Consider the following 26,638-nt stretch of genomic DNA (forward strand, 5'->3'; position numbering starts at 1 on the left):
GTGCAGAGGGTCACAGGATCCAAACTCCGTATTTCCACCAGGAGCTATGGTTCAGTATTGTACACCCACCCTGCCTCCCCTCTCCCTGGGGATTGGCCCGGGGACAATGGGCTCCTGGGCCCACTTATGCGGGGTCAGGCATTTGTTTGTAGGGCCTGAGCACGCGCCCTGAGCCGGGAGTGGGCGCCCTCGGCGCGATGCGCAGCGCGGTCAGCAGGTGGCGCCCAGCGGAGGGCTCCTCCTCCGCGTGCTCGGGCCAGGTGGACGGACTGGACCCGGCGGAGCTAACGAGAGCGGCAGAGCGGGGCGGCCCCGGGGTCCCCACCCCTTCCACGCAGCGCTCGCTACAGGCGCGCGAGGGGAGGGCGCGGGCGGCGGGGCCAGCCGCGTCCCGGGCTCGGACACCGCCGCCTGCCTCTCCGGAAGCCCCGGAGCCTCGCCGCGCGCGCAGTCGGAGGTCGGCCACCATGGAGGCGCAGGCACAAGGTGAGTGCTCGCCCGCCGCCCCGAGGGTCGGGCTCCGCCGCGCAGAAAGGCGCTTGCACGGTACGGGGTAACTTTGCTCTCGGACAGAGCGGATGGGCGCTCTCTGCACAGGTCGGCGACTCCGCTCCTACCCGCGCCCGCGGGATAATCCCTGCTCCCCAAACTCTGGATTTGCTGTGAGCCTGAGGCCAGTGAAGGAGATGCTAAACGGAGAGGTCCCTCCGCTGAAAATGAGCCCGCAGAGTGCTCCATTTCTTTTCCCAGACGGTTGCGGGTGCCCGAAGGACCCGCTGTGCGGGGTGCGGAGCCGCCAGGCGTTCCGCTCGCCCTGGGGGAAGCGGGGAGGAAGCGCGCCTCCTCCCGCTTGGAGCGGTGGCTCGCGTCCGGTCCCAACTTCGGGAAGAGCCGCGCGCGCCGGGGTGGCGGCTCCGTGGAGACCCGGGTCTCCCGGCTGCGCGGGGACTTGGCTGCTCAGGCAGGAGCGCATTACCCTCCCGCTGATCCGGTAGATGCGTGAGGCCGCATTTCCCGGGCCGGGGAGCCACCTCCGCCTCCCTGGGCGCGCTGGGTCCCTGGCCGCGGTCTGGCGGTCGCGCTCCCCGCCCCCGGCGGCGCCCGCGGAGAGGAGCCGGGGGCGGCGTCACCTGAGAGCCGCCTGGTGTCTTGGGATCACACTCGGACCAGGGGTAGGGAATCCGTTTGGAATTCTGGAGAGTGGGAATTCGTGGAGAAAGGAGCAAAGGAGCAAAGGAGCAGGGGTGGGCGTCCGTGGAGCTCGAGGCGGGCTGGAAGGACCCTGACTGTGGAGTCTCGTTGGGAACTACGCCAAGAAGGAAAGGGATCCAGAGTTCAGCTCTCCTCGGCCTTGAAGACCATCGTCACTACCTTTCTGCCCCCGCTGCAGGAAAGTCTGTGCTGGCTTTTCAAATAAATAAAAGCTCATTTTTTAAAAAAAGGGGTGTGGGGGTGGAGAGAAAGAATTTCAGGACCCTATGCGCTCGCCCTTGCAGGGCGGAAGCGTCCTGAAAGAGAGCCACTTGGTGGGTGCAGCGGCTTGGTGCCACCCAACAGGTTTGCTGCCAGGATTACAATAGTCTGAACAGCACGAACCATCCTGGTTTGTTCCATCAGCCAAGAGCCTGCCCATAAAGCGGCTGCTTCCAGTATTCCTAACCCCCCCCCCCCCCCCCATTATCTAAATTGGAAAGGAGAATTCAGCCAAGGGTAGGAGTTGTTTGTCGAATTCAAAAGCAGGGGTTGGGTTGGAGGCCTTGCTCCTGAGCTGAAGCAGGTGGGCACAACGCTGGAGCTTCCCAGTCTGCCTTGCAGGTTAGAATTATTAGCAGTCTTAAATTCTGGCCTCTCCCAAATCAGTCGAATTGGAATCTCTGGGCCCGAGTATGGGTATGTTTGAAAGCTCCCCAGGTAATTCTATTATTCACCGAGATTTGGAGAAAAACTACAGCAGGTAAGAAACATTCATCTGAATTCTGAAGACAGCTAACCTGGTGTCATTGGTTTGCTTTACCTGTGGGAGGTACTGAAATATTCCAGTGCTTTCCTTTTGCCAAGTACCGTGCTAGGGGAGCAAACACAGACTTGAGTTTTGCTTCATGAAATTTATAGTAGAGGAAGTGACAGACATTCAACTGATAGTTTTTTAAATTTTTTTAAAAGTTTTTATTTTATTTTGAGAGAGAGACAGCATGAGCAGGGGAGGGTCAGAGAGAGGAAGACACAGAATCTGAAACAGGCTCCAGGCTCTGAGCTAGCTGTCAGCACAGAGCCAGACTGGGGCCAGAACCCACGAACCATAAGATCATGACCTGAGCTGAAGTCGGAAGCTTAAATCTACTGAGCCACCCAGGCGCCCCTGATGGTTGTTAAATAAACTGTAAAATTGCCTCTGGGTTGATATAAAAGAGGGCCACGGAGCGCCAACTGAGAGCCTGAACGTCGTTAGTCCTAGTAGGTGATCAACAAAATAGTGGAGATCGTTTACTGTGTGTGTCTGTTCTTCGTGCTTTACAGTTGTTGACTCACTTCTTCGCCCACGAGGTAGTTCCTGTTCTCCAGAGAGGAAACCAGTAAATTCCTTGTCCCATCAGGCAGGCAGTGAGTCGCAGAGTGCGTGCAGTGAGTGTCCCATTCCCACTCAAAGCCTGCTACTTGTAGAGGAAAAATAAAACTGAAGCCCCTGTTTATCTCTCCGCTGCCCCCTTTGCCACTCAGTCCTTCCCCTCAGGAGTGGGTAGGGAGACCAAGTTCTAGGGCTCGTGAAGTTGCCCTGGGGAGATTTGGAGTAAGGTGATCGTCAGCGAGGAGAAAAGTGAACAGATGTGAGGCATGCTCAGGAAGAAAAAAGTCAAATAACTTGGAATGGGTATGCAGGATGGTGGTATCAAGGATGACGCTGACGTTACACTTTTACAACCAGGTGATGATATTTGCCTCTTAAATCCTCATTTCCCCAGTTCTTCATTCTCAGGTCGTTTAAGCAGCAGACATGTTAAGTTCCTTAAGAATACTTTTCACAAAATGTTTACAGTCTATATGAACGGGAAAATCTTCTTTCCACTTGACACATGTTTCTGGCCAAATGAATTGCCCCCTCAGATTCTAAGAGACTCCTATGGCTTCCCAAGTGCAAGTCTCTGTCATCAGCACAGTTTATTTTAAAATTATCTGGAGTGGGGATGGCTTATCTTTTTGCCTCTTGCTCTAGAAACGAGCAAACTTGAGTGAGATTAAGTAGACATTGCCAGTGAGATCTTCCCTTGTGCTTTCTAGGAGACTACTGGGCGCAGGAAACGTTTGTACACATAGCGTAATAAATGCAGTGGCAGGTTTTAGAAACTTTTCCATCAGTGAAATTCTGCAAATAACATTCTTTGACTTTATGAGACAATAGGTTACTTCCAGCAAAACAAGAAGCCTTTCTGAGAAAATTGACAGAACCAAAGAAAACAGAGGTGGGATTATGTGTAGAGAGACTCAAGGAGAAGAAGCCGGAGAGCAGTGCGGAGTGGCAAGCCCACAGGACACCAGCATTCCTAGTTGCTTTCCTGGTACTAGAGAATTTTGCATTAAGAAAATTGATATATTATTGGTTAGGAATGTAGCATTTTCATGAGACATATGGCAATCCTTTGAAATAAAAATTCCTGCCATATTAAAGTACCATTCAATATTTCATTTCTTTAGGAAATTACTCTGTTTTTATCTTTCCTAGTTTCTGTAAGTTAAAAGGAAAGTTTTCTGTCCACTTAATGTTTGTGGCTATTCAGGTTAATGACTGTATTAGTTTCCAAGGACTGCTGTAGCAAATTACTACAAATTTAGTGGCTTAAAACAACAGAAATTTATCCTCCGCGTTCTGAAGGCTAGAAGTCCAAAATCACTCCCACTGGACCACAATTAAAATGTCAGCAGGGCTTTACTCTGGAGCCTCTAAGAATTGATTCCTTGCCACTTCCAGCTTCTCAGTGCTGCAGGCGATCTTTGGCCACATCAATCTCTGCCTTGGGGGGTCACATCGCCTTCTCTCCTGTTGTCAGATCTCCCTCTGTCTTTTATAAGAATGCTTGTGATTTCATTTAGAGCTCACCTACACTATCCAGGATACCTTCCACATCCCAAGATCCTTAAGTAATCACATCTGCAAGGACTCCTTCCCATAGAGTTACAGGTTCCGAGGATCAGGATACTTTGGGGTTGGGGTGGGTCATCAGTCAGCGTACTACAGTAGCTATTTTTTATATTAAGACAGTCTAGTCAGTAGGATTCTCAGAAATCTGTGAATGACATACAATTATAAATGTCAGATTAATTTCACCTGTTTGCATTTATTTATACTCCGCTATCTTCCAGGAAGAACTTGTGGCCATTTATGCATGTATAAAAAGTACACCAAGATTATGTGAATTAGAAAGAGATGAAGGAAAAGAAACAGGGAGAAGAACGGAAAATGAAGCAAGGAATGAAGCTGTAGAAAAAGGAATACAATTATATCCTTTTTTGTAATACTGCATGGAAAACAAAGTCTTGCTTTGTAAACAAAGTATGTTATTTTGTTAGAAAATAATAAAATAATCTCTCACCTCCATGCCAAATAGCAACAGGTTAAGTCTTTTATGTTGTAGAATCAGGTTACTTAAGGAAAAAGTTGGTATATTTCAGGAAATGTAAACCTCAAACACGGGAGGTAGGTGTTATACATTTGATTTACAATTTTTTAAGAATATTATTAAGAGTGTTCTTACTGCCCTCAAATCTACTGCCTATAGTTTTATTTTTCCTCTAAATAAAAGTTTTAAATAGGAGGAATTGTATTCATTATTAAAGTCAGTCATTTGCAGTAAATCTTATGCTTATTTTAATAAAAATTCTTATAAAATCTAATCATACAAATGATAGATATGATGGTATTAGATATTATCTTGGATTGTCTGCCCTACTATACCTCATTTTCGTAATATTTTGGGTAGGCAGAATCTGAGAAATTGCTTCAAAAAGCTTGAAAGCAAGAGGGTCCATTTCTGTGGCCTGTGACAAGATTTGGTACTTAGCAAGATATAGTAAATAATAAATAAGTGCTTTGGAAAATATTGATTTATTAAATAAATATTTCAGCAAGTATTTATTGATTACTTTAGTAATAGCAAATACTCGACCAGCACTCACTACTGAGAGGCAGTAAGGGATAGTGGTTGAGGTCCTTGATTTAAGAATCAGAGTGCCTGAATTTTAATTCTGCCTTTGTCACTTACCATTAATATGATCCTGAACAAATTATCTGATCTCTATGGGCCTTGAGGTTCCCATACATGAAGTGAGAATAATAATGGTACCTATATTGTAGGATTGTATTGCGGATTTAAGGAGTTAATACTTGCAAAATACTTAAAACAGTTCCTAGCACATGATAAATACTGTATAAATGTTTGCTGTCATGTTTAGTAGCAAGCATATGCCAAGTACTTTGCATGCATTATCATCTTGAAATCTTATAATAACACTATGGGATAGACGCCATTTCTTTTAACTCATAGACAGGGGAACTAACGATCAGATACATTAGGTATGGAAGGAGGAACTTGACTCCAAGTCTGTCTGACTCCAGATGAGCTTCCCTACTATACTATACTGTCCCCACAGAATGTGCTGGTTAACATATGCCAGCGGAAGACAAAGATGAATTCGACGTGTGTCATCTTCCCAGGGAGCGTAGCAAAGAAGAGCCATCCCCGTGGGTAATGCACTCAGAACTGATGGAATTACATATTTCCATCCCAGTGGGATTCTTTGAATACTAAGAGCCCATTAGAACTAATTCACAGTGAGGATGACAATAATAATATTTTAGTGTTTTTTTAATGCCAGTTGCCATGTTATAAACTAAAAACATTCTGTTATTTAATAAATAAGGCAAAATCACAATGAAGGTGATGTTATTTTCATTTTACAAATGAGGACACTGAATGACAGAGTAGCTACTCAACATTTTCTCCAACTCCCACAGCTTCGTTATGTTGGAGCCCGGATTTGAAATCCGAAAGTTTGACTTTATACATTGGGATTTTTCATCACAGTTCTGTACCACTTCCTTAAATTGATATGCATACACAGTCAGTGTGCAGAGTTGCATATAATAGATTTTGCTTTGTATTCATTCAGTCAAGGCATTTTAGAAGAGCAGGAATCCCACTGTCCATCCCACATACAGCAGGGTCTAGGTCCAAAAGAGTATGATCAGAATTCCTGAGGTCTGCAAGAATAAGCCCCACAATATGACAAGCTGGGGGGAGGCGGGGTGTGCTCATGTATTAACGGTTTGCCGTTTTAGTTCTGTTTTGGAGATGAAGAATTCTGTAAGTTACAAGACATACTATTCTAAGAACCAGTATAGAATTTTATTACTAGCTGTAAGGAAAAGCCAGCTCAAATGTAGAATGGTTCAAATATGTAATTCCACTTGCTGTTCATTCATATCAGTAATGTCAGGACTTTAGAACAAATAAATTAGGATCTGTATGATCCTTTCCAGAAAGATCTAATCTCTAGGTGCTGGGCGAGAGGACTAATCTCAATGACTACCCAAAAAGGAAAGATTTTCATAGTCTCGTGAGTATTATAATTACTTGTTAACACGAATACCTTTTATTTATTTAACTATCTCCCAAGCATATTAGCATATTACCTACTTTAAAAAGATACCTGGTGAAAAAATGGATAGTGAGAGGATTTGTCCTTAAGCTCCTGTGGCAAATTCTGTGTTCCATTTTTGTGATCTAAAATAGGGGAAAAGGAGGGCATCCGTCCACCTCCACCGTCGCCCTGGCAGACGTTTGCTACTACTGCAACACTTTGAAGCCACCTCTTAAATTTCCCGAGGTAGCGTAGAGTAAAGAGCATACAAAGGATGATCGCAAACTGAATTTTCAAGCCTGTCATTTTACCTCTCGTTGGATATTTAAGAAAGGCAGTTTAATTTATTGAAAATATATGTATTAAAATTAAGAATCATCCTTAATGCACCAGAGAAGGCAGCAGAATGTTTTAAATGAATTTGAGGTGGCAAAAAGAAAGCTTTGGGGTCCTCGAGGAAAGATACATTTTAAATAGTTTCTCCTTTATGACGGTTACATGTTGATGCAGAGGAAGTGAAATACCCACAATACAATCTCAAATCTTCAAGAATACCCCTTCGTCACCAACATATTGCTTCCTTCTCAAAAGACGGAAATCTAGCACTTTGCTATTTGTGCTATAGCAAAATAACATGCCGCGCACTGAAAATATGTGCGTATGTTGCATCTCATTTCCGAACTTCCCTATGATTGTTTGTACCTTACACATCACATCTTCCCTGATGTGTATGTAAAATGTGAAATCCTCCAACCCCTTGGAAGTTGCAAAATGTGTTTTTCTTCTAATTAGACATTTCTTTCATCAGTCACTAGCAAGCACCTTGAGAAGGATCCTAGAAGCAGAGTGGATTCATTCAAAAGAAAATGGAATGGGGGGTGGGAAGGGATCTCTTCAGATCTCTTGATTTCCAACTCTCTAGCTGCCGGGTATTTGTTTTTTTTTTCTGATTTCCGCATCTGCACACGAATAAGCTGAGAGTAGCAAATAATGAAGCTGAAAAGAAAACTGTCTATATTTGCCAACATTTTAGCTTCCAAGATGGATTCATCTATTTCCATGTGAAGACACCAAGGAAAGATGGGTTCCCTTACTTAAGAGACTTAGGGCAGGCAAGGAAGAAAGGGCAGTCTTTGGACCCTGGTATTCAACTTTTAAAAAATTCTTTTATGTTTATCTAGTTTTGAGAGAGTGAGAGACAGAGACAGAGAGACAGAACATAAGTGGATAAGGGGCAGAGAGAGAGGGAGACACAATACGTGAAGCAGGCTCCAGGTTCTGAGCCGTCAGCATAGAGCCCAACACAGGGCTCTAATCCATCAACTAACTGTGAGATCTTGACCTGAGCCAAAGTCAGACACTTCACCGACCGGGCCACCCAGGCGCCCCTCCACTTTTGATACCCCAGGGTCGGACTTGGACATTTCAAGGTAGCCATGCTTCCTGCAAAGTTTATTTCAGAAGATCGGAAGGCTCTTACAAGTACTCATCGATTTCTCATATTTTCCCCGGTCAAGGAAGCGCATTTCTGGCAAGGAAAATATCTGTCTGTTGAGGGCCTGCTGTGTCCCAGGCGGGACTCCAGCCATTTCTGACACACTCCAGCAGCTTCCCGGAGCCTGCTCTTGATCACACCGTCCCTGAAAGAAGGAAACATATTCTGAGGGTTAGGATTGGCATTTTTTCCACTGTGACGGTTTAGAGAATGTGTGGAAATAAGACCACAAATTCAGAAATTTTTCAAAATGTGATCTTGCTATTTTGAAAAATGTGAGTGCAGAAGATGTGCGGGGAGTTCCACCAGCCAGAAGGTAGGTGGTTACTTCCTGGCAGTACTATACACATGCATTTTACAGACTCTCTTGCACCCTGGAGAGAGCTGGGCCCTTCTTGCCAGATTGCGTTGGCATCCACAAGAGAGGAAGGTCTTGTACTTAGATATAAGTGATCTAATAATATTTGAAAAACAACTATTGGGGCACCCGGGTGGCTCAGTTGTTGAGCATCCGACTTCAGCTCAGGTCATGATCTCAAGGTTCCTGGGTTTGAGCCCCACGTCGGGCTCTGTGCTGACCTCTAGCTCAGAGCCTGGAGTCTGCTTCGGATTCTATGTCTTTCTCTGCCCCTACCCTGTTCATGCTCTGTCTCTGTCTCTCAAAAATAAATAAAATGTAAAAAAAAAAAAATTCTTTTTAAGAAAAGCAAGTATTGCATAGGAAAAAAAAAGGAGGTGGATTGGGTAACAGTAAGCAGATCAAAAACAGACATCAGAAAAGAGATTCAGATATACATTTGAAGAGTATTGGAGGGGTGCCTGGATGGCTCAGTGGGTTAAGCATTCGACTTCAGCGCAGGTCATATCTCGCATCTGGTGGGTTGGAGCCCTGCACTGGGCTCTGTGTGACAGCTCAGAGCCTAGAGCCTGCTTCAGGTTCTGTGTCTCCCTCTCTCTCTGCCTGTCCCCCCTCACCTCTCAAAAATGAATAAACATTACAAAAAGAAGTATTGAAGTCACAGTATTCCCCCCACTCCCCCACTTATGTTCTTTGAATTATTGATGCAGGGTCTTTGAGCAGAACTGTCAAGAAAGAATTCTTGAGTTTTATGAATTTTATGGTGCAAAAAGGTGCTTTTATTATAGCACGGGGAAAGGATGTGGGCAGAAAGAGCTGCACAGTGATTATGAGGAGTGACTGATTATAGACTTTAAAGTTTGGTGGGGGCTAGAGATAAGGGAAATCTCTAAAGGGATTTCTGCATGTTAAAGAAGAGTTATAAGACCCTGGAGGTCTGGCTTTTGTCAAGATAAGGTTGTTTTTAGTCCCTAGCAAAACATCGACATTAAGGCTGCCGTGAATTCCTTGACAAATGTCACCCTCTGCATGTCTCAGGTATTTATCTTGGGCTGCAAGTTGTTAGGAAATTTAATTTTGGCTACGTTTCTCTTGTCTTTGTTCTCCTCATCCATTATGTTATGTGGTTGCTGCCCTCCTTCATTAAGTGTTCTGAGCAAATAGTAGATCAGTGATACCCAATACTAACATTTTATATCATACTGTTCCAAACTTTACAATTAGGTACAGACATAACATTTTTTTCTTTTTTCTTTTCTTTCTTTTCTTGGCGAAGGGGGGTGGGGGAAGAGGGTGCAGGTGAGACAGAGGGCAGAGACAGAGAATCCCTTGAGGGGCAGAGAGAGAAAGAGAGAGAAATGTGGGGTTCACTTGATGGTGGAGCTCCAGTTGGGACCTAAACTCACGAATCGTGAGATATGACCTGAGCCCTGAGCACAAGTCAGATGCCAGGCCCCCACAGGTATAGATAAAACATTTGTTAACCTTTATTAGTGAAGGGTATTATAAAACAAAATTCAGCTGAATAAATTTGAAGATCTAATTGGCTGTTTTCCCCAATTCATGAATTGAGTGATGGGGTTTGGAGGAGACGGTGGTTCGGAGCTGACGGCCAAGATAGAATTGAGGATGTCTTTAGTGCAAAAAGGTGACTGTATTGAAGCATGGGGACAGGACCCCTGAGCAGAAAGAGCTACACTGGGGTTGTGAAGAATGACTGGTTCTAAACCTTGGACTTGGGGGAGATAAAGTCCAAAGGGAAGTTTCCAAAGAGATTTTCATATGCTAAAATCTCACAGATTACTGGAGGCCTAGCCCTTGTCAAGCTAAGGTGGCTTTTCCCTGTAGCAAAGCATTAACTTTAAGCCTGTGGGGAGTTCCTGGACGTTAGGCTGCTGAGAAGGTTGCCTTTTTTTGTAATTGTACTAAGATATTTGTAAACTGGTGGAGACTCTAGACAGTTTAAGTATCTGTTTTGTTTTTTTTTTTTGTTCTTTGTTCTCAGGCAGCCAAGAGTGCCTGAGAAATGTCACACATACCCCACCTTTGGGGGTGTGCTAGCTTGTGCTTTGCCCTCAGCTTGCCTTATGCCCTCTCATCAGGCAGCATCCCTTCTAGCAAGTAGGGAGAGGGTCTGAAGAGCTGGAAGGTTTTTATAGACAGAAAGAGATGGAAGGCAAAAAGGAAATTTCTGGAAGAAAGTGGATTGTTTCAGGCAAAGTCACCTTCTCCATACATGGGGGACGGAAGAGGTCCATCAGGCAGATTACCTCACTAGTGCAGCCCTGTAATTCCAGACTAACTGGTTACAGGTTACATTGCTGGAGGAGGCTGAAACTACGATTAGGTATTAAGTCTTGATTTTCTTATGTGTGCTGCGGGGTGATGACAAAAAGACCACTAATGTCGAATAGAAGCGAGGCGTGATTTTATTCATGGCTTCATGGCCGCATGCTTTTATTACGGCCAGGCCAAACCGGGTCTCCCTGGTGTTAAGGAGCAGAGAATGGCCCCGAACAAAGGGGGCAGTGAGATTATATGGACGGAATACATCATTATTTAGTTAACCAATTACATTCACAGCATTCCTTGGTAGTCAATTACATTGTAATACACAGACGTTAGTTTTGACGGGAGCCTATCATTTTAAAGTTCTTTGTCCCTTTAAAATGACCAATCATAGTAAGACACCTAAGATACCAGGAGAGACAGTGACTAGGTGACTTTCACCTGTTGACCGTGCCTTTGACCAGGTCTTAGTAAAAGGGGTGGGGGAGAGTTTTGCAACCTAAGTTATCTATCTAGCAGGTGGGCGTTGTTACAGAAGTGAGATGAGGCGGTTAGTAATTAAGGGGAACTTATATACAGTATAAGTTTACATATTACATTCCATAAGTTGACCTATAACAATGTGGGGCTTAGCAAAAGGGACTTCATTGGGTATGTTGTCTTTTATTTTTTTTTAACAAGGGTAAAAACCCATGTATATTTAGCTTCATCTCACATTTTGTGAACTTACAGTGAAATATGTTTGCTTGAAGGCCCGGAAATTTACAGCATATATGGGTACAAAAACTACCTCTCCATGGAGATTTGACCTCAGGAAATGAAAGAACATGGTGCCAGTGTTCTGTTTGATTCATGAGGGGCTCAGTGCCTTCTCCTTTCCAGTGATGTCCTGTGCCTGACTCTGTGGAGTTGGCCTATGTCCTTCTCAGATTTTCTTTAATGTTTGTTCATTTATTTTGAGATAGGGAAGTGGGGGGCAGAGAGAGAGTCCCAAACAGGCTACACACTGTCGGTGCAGAGCGCTATGCAGGGCTCAATCTCACCATCCAGGAGATCATGACCTGACCCAAAATCGGGAGTCACATGCTCAACCGACTGAACCACTCAGGTGCCACTGTCCTTCTCAGATTTTTTTTTCTGTTCTACTTGTCCCTTTTCCAAGGCTGAGGGAAAATAAACATTTTCGATTAATGTAATGGTGTAAGGATGCAGGTCTGAAACTGACTCCATGAAACAATAGAAGGGCACACATTGCCCAAGGCAAAAGGGACCACCCTTGTAACATTCTAAGGGCAGGCCTAAAGATGGAGGCTAAGACTAGTCACGCCCTACCTGAGGGTCCTGGGCCCACTCTGTGATTGGTCAGTACTCTAAATGTTGTGATTGGGTCCCGCCAGAAGTAACAAATACTCTAGGCAATGTGAATGGTTAAACCTGCTTTCAATAATATTGTATAATAATGATTGGATCACTGTATTTCCTGTAACTCCACCTTCCCAAACTCATAAAAGCCCTACCCTGCCTTTGTTCGGGGCTCACTCCACGTGGATCCAGTAAGTCTGTGAGCCCGAGTTTAGGCTGGCTGGGCCTAAATTCGTAATAAAGCCCTTTGCTTTTGCATGCGTGATTCGGTCTCCCAGGTAATCTCTGGTTTTAGGGGGCGATATTAAAATCTGGGTACAACAATGGAACCTGCTATACTTGGAGTAGGCAAGATGGTCCATCTCATACTAGCTTTGAATTTGAGTCCAGTTGATTTGAGGAAAGAGAAAATTAGCTCTCTCTCTTAAAAAAAAATTAGTGATCAATTCTCAGTCCAATCTTAGTTGACCTACCAATACTGCTTAGCATAGTTGCTCACTACTATTCTTGAAGCACTTTGTCTCTTGGTTTCCAGGGCATTGACCCATTTTTTACCCCCTCTTTCTTCACAAGCCGTGTCTCCATCTGCTTTCTATCAGCATTCCCTCTCCTGGGGAGCTCCTCAGGACTCATGCTTTTAAATTCCATCCAGCACTAACAACTCCTGAATTTCAGATTCCCCACCATTTGAGACTGTCCATTTGATATGTGAGCTTGAATATCTAATAAATATCTTGATTTAACATTGCTAACATTGAACTTCTGATCTCTTTCCTCTAAAATATCCCTAGTTCTCCCAGAGTTATCTATCCCCTTGTCAGTTAATGGCAACCCTATTTCAAATGCAGAATCCCAAACCCTGAGAGGTTTTCCTTTTGGGGGACTTCGCTTAACATCCCTCCAACTCCAGTCAGTCATGGCAGCTCTACCTCCAAAATACACAGTTGAACAACTTGCCATGCCTCTGCTGACAGTGCCTTGGCCCAGGCCACCATTAGCTCTTACCTCATTTATGCAGGGGTTTCCTACTAGTTTCCTGCTTTGGCTCTGGCCTATCTACAGTCTGTTCCCATCATGGGAACCAGAGTGATCCTCTGAAAACATGCCACTTCTCCCTTCAAAACCCTGCAGCAACTCCTTGTTTCTCCCAGAATAAAGGGCAGAGTCCTTACACTGGCTAGAAGGATGCTTTGGGATCTCTGTTCCTCTTCCTCCCCTGTTAATGTTCCTGACCATGTGTCTCAGTGCCCTCCTTGTTGGTTCCCTTTGCTCCATCTTCAGCACCTTGTAATTGACTAACCCCTCTGCCTGAAACCCTCTTCCCCAGGTACCTTCCTGGCTTGTGTCCTCATCCTCTTGCCAGCCAGTGTTACCCTGAGGCCTGGCAGCCAGACCCCTGTGGTCAAGAGATGATTCTCCATAGATCTCTCAGGTTTCTGCACAACTGGTCCTCAGAGCCAAGACATTAACAGCTAATTTTCTCTGCACTGTCTTTTCAGGGATGTTTTGCATAGCCAGCAGCGTTGGGAGGTTGAAACTGGCTCCCTTGGGGGCAGATTGATTTACTGTCCAGGATGATAAAGGCCAAGTCTCTCTCCCTCTGGACCAGGTGTCAGCAGAATTGCTGGCAGCCACCATATAAAATTGGGGCTTCCTAATCTCGGTGTTATTTTCCTGAAACACACCCACTATGTAAACAGGCCACACCAGACCCTCATCAAGTCTCCCTTTTGGAATTAGGGCTCAAGGAACTGATGCAATGATGTTACTATGGCTACTTCTATTGCTGTGAGTAATTGTCTTTTTTTCTGTAATTCAGGCATTTTGTGTCTTCTGCCAACATCTGTGAAACTGGCAGGCTAATTTGCTTGCTTGCAATTAGGGTAAAATCTTAACGCTTTTCAATTTTTGACCCCTGTCCTGAGCCATTGATTTTAGAGGGCCCCGTTTTGGCCTTCATCCGTCTAAGCCTTGTTGAGAATGGCTGCAGACCCACGTAGAACCTGTTCCTCCTTTTCTAGACCATGCTCTGGACACCTGGGACTCCAGAATTCTCTGCCCCAGAAGCCAGGCTTGCACGTGCCTCCCAAGGGCAAACCATGCTGCCAATACGTATGTTCCTTCTCCCGAGGGAGAGCTGGCTGTTTTGCGGGGAGGCAGGGGGCGTAGCTTGGACATGCAGGCTAGGCTACAGGTTCTTGAAGTGTGATCCCTTGACCAGCGCCAGGAGTTTTACCTGGGAATTTATTAGAAATGTGAATTCCCACCCTAGACCTACTAAGTTAGGAACTTGCAGGGTAGGACATCTGTGGTTTCTCATACTCTCGAGATGATTCTGTTGCACACTCCTTTTTAAGAGTGCTGCTGTTCACTCACTGGAAGAGGTTGTCCATATGCATGTGCGTAAAGCCCCGTTGGTGGTTGTGATAGACAGACCCTCACATGGCCCTGGGCATTTCTGACTTCTGGTAGTCACACCCTTGTCTAATTCCTCCCCCTAGATTTTGGACAGGATCTGTGACTTCCTGCCTTTTTTATTTGATTTTTTTAATTAAGTTTATTTATTTTGAGAGTGAGCGTACATAAGTATGCACACCAGCTGGGAAGGGGCAGAGAGAGAGGGACAGAGAGAATCCCAAGCAGGCGCCTGTATAGTCAGCACAGAGCCCAATGCAGGGCCTGAACCCACAAACCATGAGATCATGACCTGAGCCAAAATCAAGAATTGGATGCTTGATCGGCTGAGCCACTCAGGTCCCCCTACTTGCTTCTAGACAGCAGAATATGACAGACATGATGGGATGTTATTCCCTTGATTATGTCATTCTAATAAGACTGTCTTAGCAAACTGGAAGCAAGACTCTTTTTTGCAGGTTGATGAAATAAGTAGCCATATGTTAAGCTGCTTCCTTGAACGATGTTTGCTCCCATTTCAGTGTGGGAAGTTTCCAGTCAAGTTAGGTATTTTTATTTTCACATGTAATTCCTAAAAGTTTACTCTGGATGCTGGTACTTCTCATTTAGTCAGGGCCTAACATACTCATCTAAGCTATTTCTCTAGGCTGAAGAGAAGACTGTGGTCATGTGGGGGGAAGTCAGGAGAATAATCTAGATGAGAGGAAATGAAAGTTCTGTTACATATGAAGGGACTCTAGCCTGGTGGTAGGGCACTTGGATGTCGTCACAAAGTTCAGTCACTAAGAAGCGCAGTCCCTTCTTGGCTATGTGAACTTCACCTTACTCATGTCTCAGTTGGCTAGCTCATCTACAAAGCAGTGAAAGTGGTGGCCGCCCCGTGGGTTTTGTGACAGCTGAGTGAGACAATGCATGTGAAGTGCTTATAACCGCACTTGGGTGCTGTACAACCAGGTGACATTCATTTATTAACTTCTTCTGACAGAAGCATTGAGCACCCTGCGCACCAGCTGAGGTGGTAGGGGGAAACGGGTGTATGAACCAAGTCCTTCCTCTGTGAGCTTACCGCACTGTTTTTGGTATAGCAGTTAGGTGTCAGGCTACTATTTTTCTTTTATGTTTATTTTTTTATTTTTGAAAGAGAGAGAGAATGTGTGCATGTGCTAGGGAGAGACAGAGAGAGGGGCACAGAGGGTCTCAAGCAGCCCCTGTTCGGACAGCAAAGAGCCGGTTGCCAATCTCACTAACCCTGAGGTCGTGACCTGAGCTGAAGTCGGGTGTTTAACCGACTGAGCCACCCAGGCACTCCCAAGCTACTATCTTAAATGCGTTCTTTTATCAGAAACTTCTTTGGGTTTTGTACACCACCTACCACAGAGTTAAAAATAGCTTGCTGGAGCTAAGGAAAGATGAGTAGGTTGATGATAGAAATAAATATATAAGTTCATATAATTTGGATGTCTAGCACACATGCAACATTGTTTTCTGAAACACAGGTTTTACCTACTAGAGAGGACTGAATGAGGATAAATACTTTAAAAGGTTGCTTTTTTGGTCCATCTGTATTTACGTGGAGGAAAGCTTAAAGATACGAATAGCAGACATACGAAGCAACGTTCATTCTCTGGACACATTCTGAGGACGCACAGGTTACACTTTTTGTTTATGTTTTCATTGCTTCTTGCATCATAATTTAATAAACCACTGGGGGACATGGCACAGAACTTATCTTTTCAGTTAGATCTTATTTCTGGTCTCTTGGAGCATGAAGGTTGATTATTATAGTACAGCTGTGCTGAAGGAATGCAGAGCCAAGGGGGAGAGGTGTGTGTTCTGGATGGCAGGACTTTGAAAATCCTGGTGTCTGTTGCTTAGCAGCAAGTTTGAGATTTCTTCATATTCTGAAAAGCTTCTAATGACAACTGTAGATTTCTGCTTTCACCATTTTAAATGTTATAAAAGGGGCTCTTGGGTGGCTCAGTGGGTTAAGCGACTGACTTCGGCTCAGGTCATGTTCTCGGGCTCCTGACTTCAAGGCCTGCATCAGTCTCTGTGCCGACAGCTCAGAGCCTGGAGCCTGCTTCGGATTCTGTGCCTCCTTCTCTTTCTGCCCCTCCCCCACTCATGCTCTGTCTCTCTCGCCTTCAAAAATAAATAAACATTAAAAAATGTTAAAAAAAAAGGCACAAATGAAAACTTGTATGAATGAGTATACACACAATACACACACACATTACACTTATAAATGTGACCATCATTAACTATCCTCTTTATTCTGCCTAATTTTTCTTCATAGGACTGTGGCATTTTATGTTACACATAATTTTTTGTTTTCTTTTTCTTCCAATGAGCATTAAGCTCCTTGAGGTCGGGGACTTTGACTGTTGTCTTCATGGCCATATTACCACTGTCTAGAAAATGACTGGTTTGCACAACATATGTACTTATGGGGAGATGATGAATGAATAGTATTGAGTAAATACCATTATATGTGACCCTCCAAAGGTGTAATGGGGTATGTGTGAACATTTCACCTTTTATAAGAAATTAAAATCTTAAAAATTTTTTTAATGTTTTTTATTTATTTTTGAGAGACAGAGAGAGACAGCGCTAGCAGAGGAGGGTCAGAGAGAGAGGGAGACACAGAATCTGAAACAGGCGCCAGGCTCTGAGCTGTCAGCACAGAGCCGAATGCAGGGCTCCAACCCTGAGCTGAAGCCGGCGCTTAACCAACTGAGCCACCCAGGCGTCCAAGAAATTAATGTTTTTTTAAAAATTTGTATTACGACTCCTCATAAAAGCTCCCCAAATTAAAGAAATACTGTAGTGCTAGTAAGAGCTCTCAGTACTGCTCTACTGTCACTCAGTGTCATTCCTGATGCCAAAATCTTGGAGATGATAGTCAACTTAGGAGTTGGGCTATGTCAACATAAATATAGAGGCTGGGTTAGAACTGAGTTGCTCTCCTTAAGAAAAGTGGAATGAGGGGGTCTGGGGAGTGTTGGGACTCTCATTTTTTTTGTGACAACTGAACTTTGTGATGACATCCAAGCTCCCTACCACCAGGCCAGAGTCCCTTTATATATAACAGAACTTTCATTTCCTTTAATCTAGTTTATTCCTCCTGACTTCCCCCCACATTACCACAGTCCTCTCTTCAGCCTAGAGAAATAGCTTAGATGAGTATGTTAGGCCCTGACTAAATGGGAAGTGGGGAGCAAAGGGCTCATGGAAGCTGAGTCCTGGAAGGACGTAAAAAGAGTGTAAGAGAGAGTGACATGCCTAGGAGCTGAGGGGGAGAAACAGGACAAGAGATGTTTCTAATGATACTTTCCCAGGAAAAGCTCTACATCACCTCCTAGTTCCCCCCCTGTGGTATCTTGTATTGCTCATTCAAATTTCCTATGGGAATAGAGTTTTGTTTGGGGACAGCTCAAAAGAAAAGAGGTCACTGGATACCTGATGTATATTTTGCAAAGAAATGGCTATTCTGTTTCTCCCAAGCTCTATTGAGCAAATAAGGAGCAAATACTGAGAGTCTCAGAGTGAGATGTGCAGATGAACGGTATCCTTCTGTTCCCGTGTTTTCCTGGCCATCCTGGTGTGTAGGTTCTGACAGGGTGGACGAGAGACAAGGAGAGCTTTAGCCCAATCCCATGGGGAATGATTTGCCTTACCAGCTGATTTTCAGTACAGTATTAGGTCAGCAACACCTGTTCAAATTATTTTAACTGGGCAGTTGCAGGTCTTCTTTATAGAAATAGAAGCAACAATAATTTAGTGGCATTTTCTTCTATAATGTACACGTGGCCTGCTCTGCTTAGCTAATTTATAAAGATTTATGAGAAAATATGTCTGTATTCTTGTGTTGCTCAAAAGCATTATTCTGCAGGGTGTAAGTAGTTACTGAGTGAAACTTGAAAATGCTTATTTCCTTCCCTGAATGTGCTACTTCCCCCAAGACCTTGCTGATAGCCTGCTAGGGTTTGAAATATTGATGACTACGAATCCATTCATCTCCAAATTTCACTGACCTTTCCATAGAGAATATTTTTAGCTTTGTTGAGAATTTAGGGCAGAGGAAATCTATAGAAATACCAGGTTATGTGGGTATTCTCTCAGTTTCATAGAACTCAAGATGGATTCTGTTAGGTGAATATTTGAGTCACCCTTAGTCTTATACCGATAAAGTGGGACAGCTCATTTTTAAGTAAGGTGCCAAGAAATTACTGAGTAATTTAAAAACATATCCTTCTTGTGAAATCTAATCTGAATACAAATAGACACGATAATTTTGATAACAAATCCATTTGTTTAGGTCCTATGTAACTACTATCAATGTGCTATGAACTATTCTGACATCCCAGCAGACATGGTAAGGGTTGCTACAAATACATTAGCTTTTTGAGCCATGGGGAATATTCATCAGTGCGTGGTGGAGTGCTCTCTTGACCAGACTTGATGGCTAGCTCACTGTTAGGTGTTTTCCACTGACAGCCCACTCTCCACTTTCCCATGGGAGACTGTTCGCTCACCTGGTTTTGTCCCCCTCCAGTGTTCTTTCCCTCCTTTTGAATTGTCAGATCCCTTTCCACCCGATTTTCCTGTGTAAGGAGTCCCCTTCTCCTCCTCCTCCACAGTATCTTGAATAAGACACAGTCTTATGGTCCGTAAGGAGCAGCGTCATAATTGAGGGTTCCAGAAACTTTCATGCAATCTCATTTTGTAGATGAGAGTGCTCTGAGAGATTAGGGGGTGACATAGGCCAGTTTCTTATAGGTGGGGGAACCGGAGCAAGAACGTGGGTGTTCTGTGATTCCCTCAGCCTTCCCCCTTCTACAGCACACCGCAGTGATTTGTTCCTCTGTCCTGTGAAAAGACTATTTGGAAGGCTTATTTTTAATTTAAAAGTTAACATTTTATTCATTCAAGTCAGATTCAGAAAACTTACACTTCTAAGTTCAGCTTACAAATCTTACTCTATTTGTAAAATTAGCAAATGTTAATAAATACTTTTAAAGGAGCTTTGAATAGTATGATATTAACTGGTACACAAATTTAGCTGTTATACTCAATTTCGTATTTAAGCACTTCAGTTTTCTAATTGGCTAGCCTTCCCAAGTACTTAAACCTTATAAATCTAAAAATCAAATATATGAATACAGTAAATCTAAAATTCTCTTGGGGCACCTGAGTGGCAAAGTTGGTTGAGCATCCGACTCTTGATTTTGATTCAGGTCATCATCTCACAGTTCGTGAGTTTAAGCCCTGGGTCAGGTTCTGCACACTGAGAGCATGGAGCCTGCTTGGGATTCTCTCTCTCCCCTCTCTCTGTCTTTCCCCTGCTCTCTCTCACACACACTATCTCTCAAAATAAACACTTTAAATAATAAAAAAAGAATAAAATTCTCTTAAATGTTCCAATGTTACTTAGGAATTTAGCCCAGTTTCCACTTAAAAATCACATTTAATCAATCACCTAATCACACATTTAAAATTGTAATTATAAGCTAGATAGTCTCTTAATAGACCTAATTCTGTTAAACATAATCTAACATAACAAATATTCTGATGGCTTTCACAAAAACACTAGTTCCTTTGTTTGGATTTTATTCATTTTTCTCATTCATTCATTGCTTCTTTCAGTAACCACTTAGAGTATCTGTGTGTGGGCACCTGGGTGGCTCAGTTGGTTAAGCCTTTGACTTCAACTCAGGTCATGATCTCATGGTTTACAAATTTGAGCCCCAAGTCAGGCTCTTTGCTGACAGCTCAGAGCCTGGAGCCTGCTTCAGATTCTGTCTCCCTCTCTCTCTGCTCTTCCCCTGCTCACACACACTCTCTCTCTCTCAAAAATAAATAAGCACTTAAAAAAATAAATAAAATATCTGTGTGTTGGGCATTGTTCTAGGCTCCAGAAAAACATAAGCAAACAAAATGAAAATTTCTGCCCTCAGGAAGTTCATATTCTCAGAAAGGGCAAATAATAAACAACACAAATGAATAGAAGATGTAGTGTCCTAGAGGTTGATAAATGCTAAGGAAAACAGTATACTGATGACGGGGGGCTGTGAAGTGTGGGAGTGAATGGGTCAGTGGTTGTGCGTTATTCTCTGGGATAGATACTCTTCACAAAGACGCTAGGGCTAATGGAACTTGCTTCCCAGCAGAGAGAGCTGGTTCTCAACTACCCTTGAGGAGGCACAAAGGCCAATGATTTGTGTTAGGGCATCACCTGGACTCCCACTGGTGACCCTGCTGAACTTGTAATTCCTGCGTCCAGAACTCCATGAGTCCTGAAGGGAAACCTGCAGCCCCCACATTACTTGATTGCATTTTGTATTTCTTTGGCTCTTACAAAAACAGAACGGTTACTTTCTACCCACCTGTAAGACCTTTGATGGTACCCCAAATTCCTTCATCTTCTTCACACCACTCCATCTTAACAGGTATGTCTGACTGAATTCCAGCATCCCTCGTGGTTTTGTCCCACAGTTTGGATGCAACCTCCACAGCCACCTTCCTGATCAGTTTGAACTCTCCAGGAGACAGAGCAATTCCAGGGGAAGAACACCCTGTGTCAGCTCACTTTTGTTTGTTGTTTACCATCCTGCGCCGTAGATGGCTCAAGGGGTTGTTTAAGACAGTGCAGCGCAGCCCAGAGACACAGGGCTGTCCCTCTGCGCTCAGAGACTGGACTCCTTCAGTGTGAATAGAAATCACGGTAACCCCACGGGCCTCCAAGTACTTGGTCAGCTACCACTATGTGAAGGTCAACTAACACTACGCGAATGCTCGTTTTCCGTTTTCCTTCGTAGTGGTAGCTGAATACTTATCTGAAAAATCGTTTACAGCATTTTACAAGCAGATCATCCTTTCCCCCTTTCTACTCCTATCTATTTCCCTTCATATTTCTTTTTCTATTTCATTATTTACAATAATGGGAATTATACTGCTGTTTTGTTTGTGTAGTGCTGATAATGTCACTGGTATATACTTAAGGCACAAGTTCTTTTTCACAGGATAGCATCAAGTTAGCAGAATGATCTTTCATTCCTTTCTTTTCACTCTGTGGCACTAACTTCTTTTTTCCCATTTCTTCAATTTACCGGCTCTGAATACCAGTGATCTTTCCATGAACAGAAATGCTGAGAAGGCAGCTCTTATTTGAAGTGAGTCTTTTCTGCTGTCATACACAAGACTGTTATTTAAGCATTTCTAAGAAAAATTGGGGAATGGCTCTAAGGGGGCGGTGTTGCTCTGGGGAGCAGCGTCTTCTGGGCAGTTAAGGGAGGATACTTGAAAGCCATTTCAATAAAGAAAGTCATTTCCTACTCACTTTGCGTCCACTAGTGGACAGAACTCTGATACCATCCGGCCACTGACGTTTTCCTCACCTTGAACCCACAGCTCTGGTTATTGCTGTTCCTCAGTTTATGCTCCATCATGTGGGTCATGTACACTCAGAGTCTTTGCAAATCATCAAATGGCTCAATTTCTTCTGTATAACACCTACTTTATTTTTATGTAATTAATTATCATATATGATATTATAAGCCCATTTGACTCCCTTTAAGGAGGGAAGGCAGAAGAAAGGGAAGGAAAAGAAAGGCAGGCTCATACTATTACATTTTCAAAGACAGATTTATTTGAAAGTGAGCCTTTTTTCCAGAATTACCTACCACCTGCTATGGTCAATTAGAAACAGTTAGTACCAAGCATGGTTTATAACTTTTTTTAATTGAGCAAAATGTTACTTCAACTTTGAAGGTCCTGAGATTGCTGACACGTTAGAATTTGCAAATTAAATGTGAAACATAATTTTTCGGTAAATAAACAATGTATATATGGCTATAACCGTTCAGTTGTTTCTTGATCAGAGAACAAAAAGGAGAGTGTTCATTACCACATTCTAGATAATTCCACTTAACCCTGAAAACACAAAATTAGACTGTTCAACATCTACATAAAACATGAGTTTCCTGGTCCTCCTAATGATATATTCAGGTATCAAGAATGTTTTATATTTTCTTATTCAGACTTTTTTTTTAAATAAAGAAACAGAATCCTACCAGCTCCCTGCTCTGGGGGCTCACAGAATCACAGCTAACTGACTTGATGTTAGCATAGCCCTTTATTTCAGCTGAATGCTTTTCAGTACATGTACTGTGAGAATTCATAGTACTTTACGGTGGTAGGAAGGAGGCTGATGTTGCTCTTATGCAAATTACAAAGCCAGAACCAGAGAAGGGGGCTTGGAATAATCTTAGAAGTTGGGTTCAAATCTACAGTTGGTTTTTCTCTTTAAGATCTAGAAAGATGAGGGGCTCCTGGCTGGCTCAGTATGTGGAATGTGAAGCTCTTAATCTCGGGATTGTAAATTCAAGATGATGGGTGTTGAGATTACTTAAAAATAAAAATATATATATTAAAAAATATATAAAATGCTGAGGAATCTGAGGCAGTGAACCAAGTAATGAATGTGATGTCATTATTTTAAACGTACATCCAGTAGTAATTAATGTATTGTAATTAATTGACAAACCTGATAATATTTGACCTAAATGATTTAGCAGACATAATAATGCCAAGATCAAAATTCAGGAAGACTAAGATGTCAGAATACAAGGTCCTCTTCAGGAAGACTTAGGAATAATTAGGAGAATTAAATAACATACCTGTCTAAGAGACTCCGGAAACATTTTGGTCAAGTACAACAAACTAAGGCAGCTGAGGAGTTCAGTGATTGTGCCGAGGCCAGCGAGGCATTTTGCCTTATGTACATGTGGTCTAGTTTCTAAGGAAAAAGAGGGAGAGGAAACCAAACCAAGACTTGATCAGTATCATGGGATTTAAATATTAGACTATGAATAGCTATGGAATTTGGGTATTTCATACCAGCACTGAGGACAGACTTTTGTAATTTTATGGGAATATTTATTTACTGACAAACATTTGGTGAACATGTTCCTTACGCAATGTATAGATTCTGGGGATACAACAGATGCTAAAATGTGTCCGCACAGATAACTATGAAAATCCAGTCCTTATCAATTTACCTCGGTCTTTCAACAGATTTTTCTCGTAATTTGTCAAAGGCCAGGATTTTCCAGGAAAAGTGGTTGAGTCAGTATTGGATAGTCTACTGGTTCCAGGACTGAAGGTGTCTGGGACTTGGGGAGATCCTGGGGCAGTTGGGGTTCTTTAGGAAAGTTGCCTTTAGTCTGCCCCTCTCCTGGTAACTATTGTCTACATCACCCATTCAGGGCAGTTCTTATGGACAAGGCTTTCTCTCTAACACTTTTGGCTTTAGGGAGGTCCCACTCTCCTTTTTTGAAGCTGTACATTCTAGAAACCAGTTAAGCATAATGACGGGCATCCCTAGGAAGGAAGGCAGGTAGGCATAGATGCTGAGTCACTGCTGGGACCTTTATTTAGCCAGTATTTGCAAATGTGTGTGACTTGGCAGGGCATCGTACAAACCAATTTAAAGAGTAACTGTGCGTTCTCTAAGGCAGATGTGCAAACATCAAAAGCACATAGAGGCGTGGAGGAAGTATGTAAACCCTGGCCAAATGCAGAGTGCTGTGTCACTTTTGACCACGTATCAGTCTGCCTTTTTTGGATGTCGTGAGCTGAAGTCGTGAGTGAAGTGTTACATGAGGTGCATTTTTAGAGAGTGAGGTGGAAAGAAGCGGCTCCCTCTGTAATCGTCAGGAGAGGATTGTTGAGGGGGTGGTTTGGGAGAGTTGAAGGTAGAAAGGGAGGGAACCTACCATCTGGATGTGTGATGGCATTCAGGTGTTGGGATGGCTTCTTAAAGTAGCCTTTGCATTTGGAGTACATTGAAAAGACTTTAGGGGCACCTGGGTGGCTCAGTTGGTTAAGTGCCCGGCTTTGGCTCAGGTCATGATCTCACGGTTCATGGGTTCAAGCCCTGCGTCGGGCTCTGTGCTGACACCTAGCTCAGAGCCTGGAGGCTGCTTCAGATTGTGTACCTCCCTCTCTCTCCTTCCCCTGCTCACACTGTCTCTCTATGTCTCTCAAAAATAAATTTAAAAAACATTAAAAAATTAAAAGAAAAAGAAAAGACATTAAATTAACTTGGCTGAGAACATCTGAGGGACTGGGGATATTAGGAGCACTGGCTTGAGTGTCAGATATTATCATCCCTACAGTTTCCTCATCTCGGGACCCTGGACAGTGGCTAAGTGAGCATTGTCATATAGGATCCCATTTCATCTTCTCCATATCAAAGTTGGTGACAGTGTCTCCACTTCACAGATGAGGAAATGGGGGCCCTAGAGAGTTTAAGTAACTTGTGCACTAAGGACTCAGAATCACTGTGCACATGAGCATGTCTTTATATGACATGTATCAATACACACACACACACATATTGTGAGGATTAAGCATGAAGGCATGTTGTATTTGAATATTTCATGTCAGTCACTGTGTTAAAAACTATGAGGACAGCCAAAAGGGCACATTCCTCTTTTCTGAGGAATTTCTAGTAGAATCGGCCCCTATACAATGAGTAGGAATGGGAAGAAAATAGGAATGGAAATAGGAGTGAAAAGAATATTTAGGAAGCAACATTAAAGGTACATGCAGAACACTGGAGCATCCAGAGGGTTCAGGGTGGCCAGCCTAGGTCAGAACTGTGACCCAGGAGAACCTCTTGGAAGGGTGAGCTTAGTGCCAGGTTTTTGTAGTTAGAAATGATGGGATAAAAATATGTGAAAGAAGCAGAGGTCAAGGGTGCCTAGCAAAGGGCCTTGAATGGAGAAGCACTTCTTGATGTTGATATTTCTCTGTGTGACTCCACTGGAATACCTTTAGGGTAACAAGTACAGTGAAGAAAGCACCACTGAATAGTATGAATAAAATTGGAAAATATTTATAAAATCTGTGACTAAAGAACAGCAAGACAGGGATCAAGTTTTAGTAGTCATCTTTTCTGCAAACCCCACATTCCCTGGCAACTTGGTTGACACTCAAATGTTAGTGCCATATTTGACACTATCAAATAATGATAGTGATTGGGAATGTTTAATATAAGAGCTAACTAGAGACTCTTGATATAGACGAGAAAAGGGAAACTTTGTATAAAACCAAAAGTACGAAATTATCATCTCAGCAAAATTTAGAAGATCTATAGGGAGAAAAATCCGGGAAGTATACCACTCAGGGTCCAATTGCAGAGGATGGAACCTATCCATTTATTGCAAACAGGAAGGAATTTGCTACAGAGCCCTGTTAAAGGACCACAGAATCATTCTGAGGCTGAAGTAGTAAACTCTAGATGGAGCCTTCAAGAAAAGCCCTTAAAGCTCCTGCCCAGACCAGGGGCCCAGGGATGCAGGTGCCACAGCTACTATTAAGAAGCAGTTGGGATCAAGAAACCACAGACAGTGGGACATGCCTTGTCACCAAGCTGCTGCTCCTCCAGCTGTTGGTTCTAGAACTATACTACACCTGCCCTTGTCTGTACCAGCAAAATGGATGAGTCACACCTTGAAGTTAGTGGGGAACACTGGGATATCAGCCACGGGAAGCCAATAGATGCCTCCAAGACTGTTTGCTTTCAGGAACAGCAGAAGTGGCTGAAGAGTGGCCTCTACTGTAATGCCCAGATTTCAATATCATCCCCAAAACCAGAAACCGCCAGGGAGACCGAGTCACGCATGTAAAAGCAAAGGGCATTTATTATTACGGCTTAGGCTCGCCAGGCCTAAGTTCGGGCTCACAGACTTTACCAGCGCATTGGATCCGTACTGAGAGCCCCGAACAAGGGCTGAGAAGGGTTTAGGAAGGGGGAGTTACAAGAAATCGTGACATCCAATCATTATTGTATAACAGCATTGGCAGTAACTCTAACCATACACATTGTGCAGGGTGTTTGTTACTTTTGGCGGGACCCAATTACAACATTTAGAGTACCTTTAAAATCAACCAGTTACAGGGCGAGCCTAGGGTCTTGTTCGGCGACTCAGGTTAACTTTAACATTAGGTTAACAGGGTCCTATCTACACTTTCCATCTGCAGGCCTCACCCGTAGGAATGTGGAGGGTGGTTGTTGGCCT

The 26,638-nt window shown here is 43.5% G+C and overlaps 1 protein-coding gene across 5 annotated transcripts in view; it reads left to right on the top strand.

The window, feature by feature from the left end:
- The first annotated feature begins 272 nt into the window (after positions 1–272).
- Positions 273–26,638, top strand: part of TPD52L1 (TPD52 like 1) — a 102,368-nt gene continuing 76,002 nt past the window's right edge. For 4 of the 5 annotated variants that reach the window (XM_029944314.1, XM_029944315.1, XM_029944316.1 and 1 more), the window contains exon 1: positions 273–486. In XM_029944314.1, the coding sequence (XP_029800174.1) occupies positions 468–486 (19 nt within the window). In that variant the 5' untranslated portion in view covers positions 273–467. Of the gene's footprint in view, positions 487–1,151; positions 1,173–26,638 lie in introns of those variants that run through there. The other variant, XM_029944317.1, reaches the window with a different exon arrangement.

Source organism: Suricata suricatta, chromosome 7 (assembly GCF_006229205.1).
Source record: "Suricata suricatta isolate VVHF042 chromosome 7, meerkat_22Aug2017_6uvM2_HiC, whole genome shotgun sequence".
Lineage (NCBI taxonomy): Eukaryota > Metazoa > Chordata > Mammalia > Carnivora > Herpestidae > Suricata > Suricata suricatta.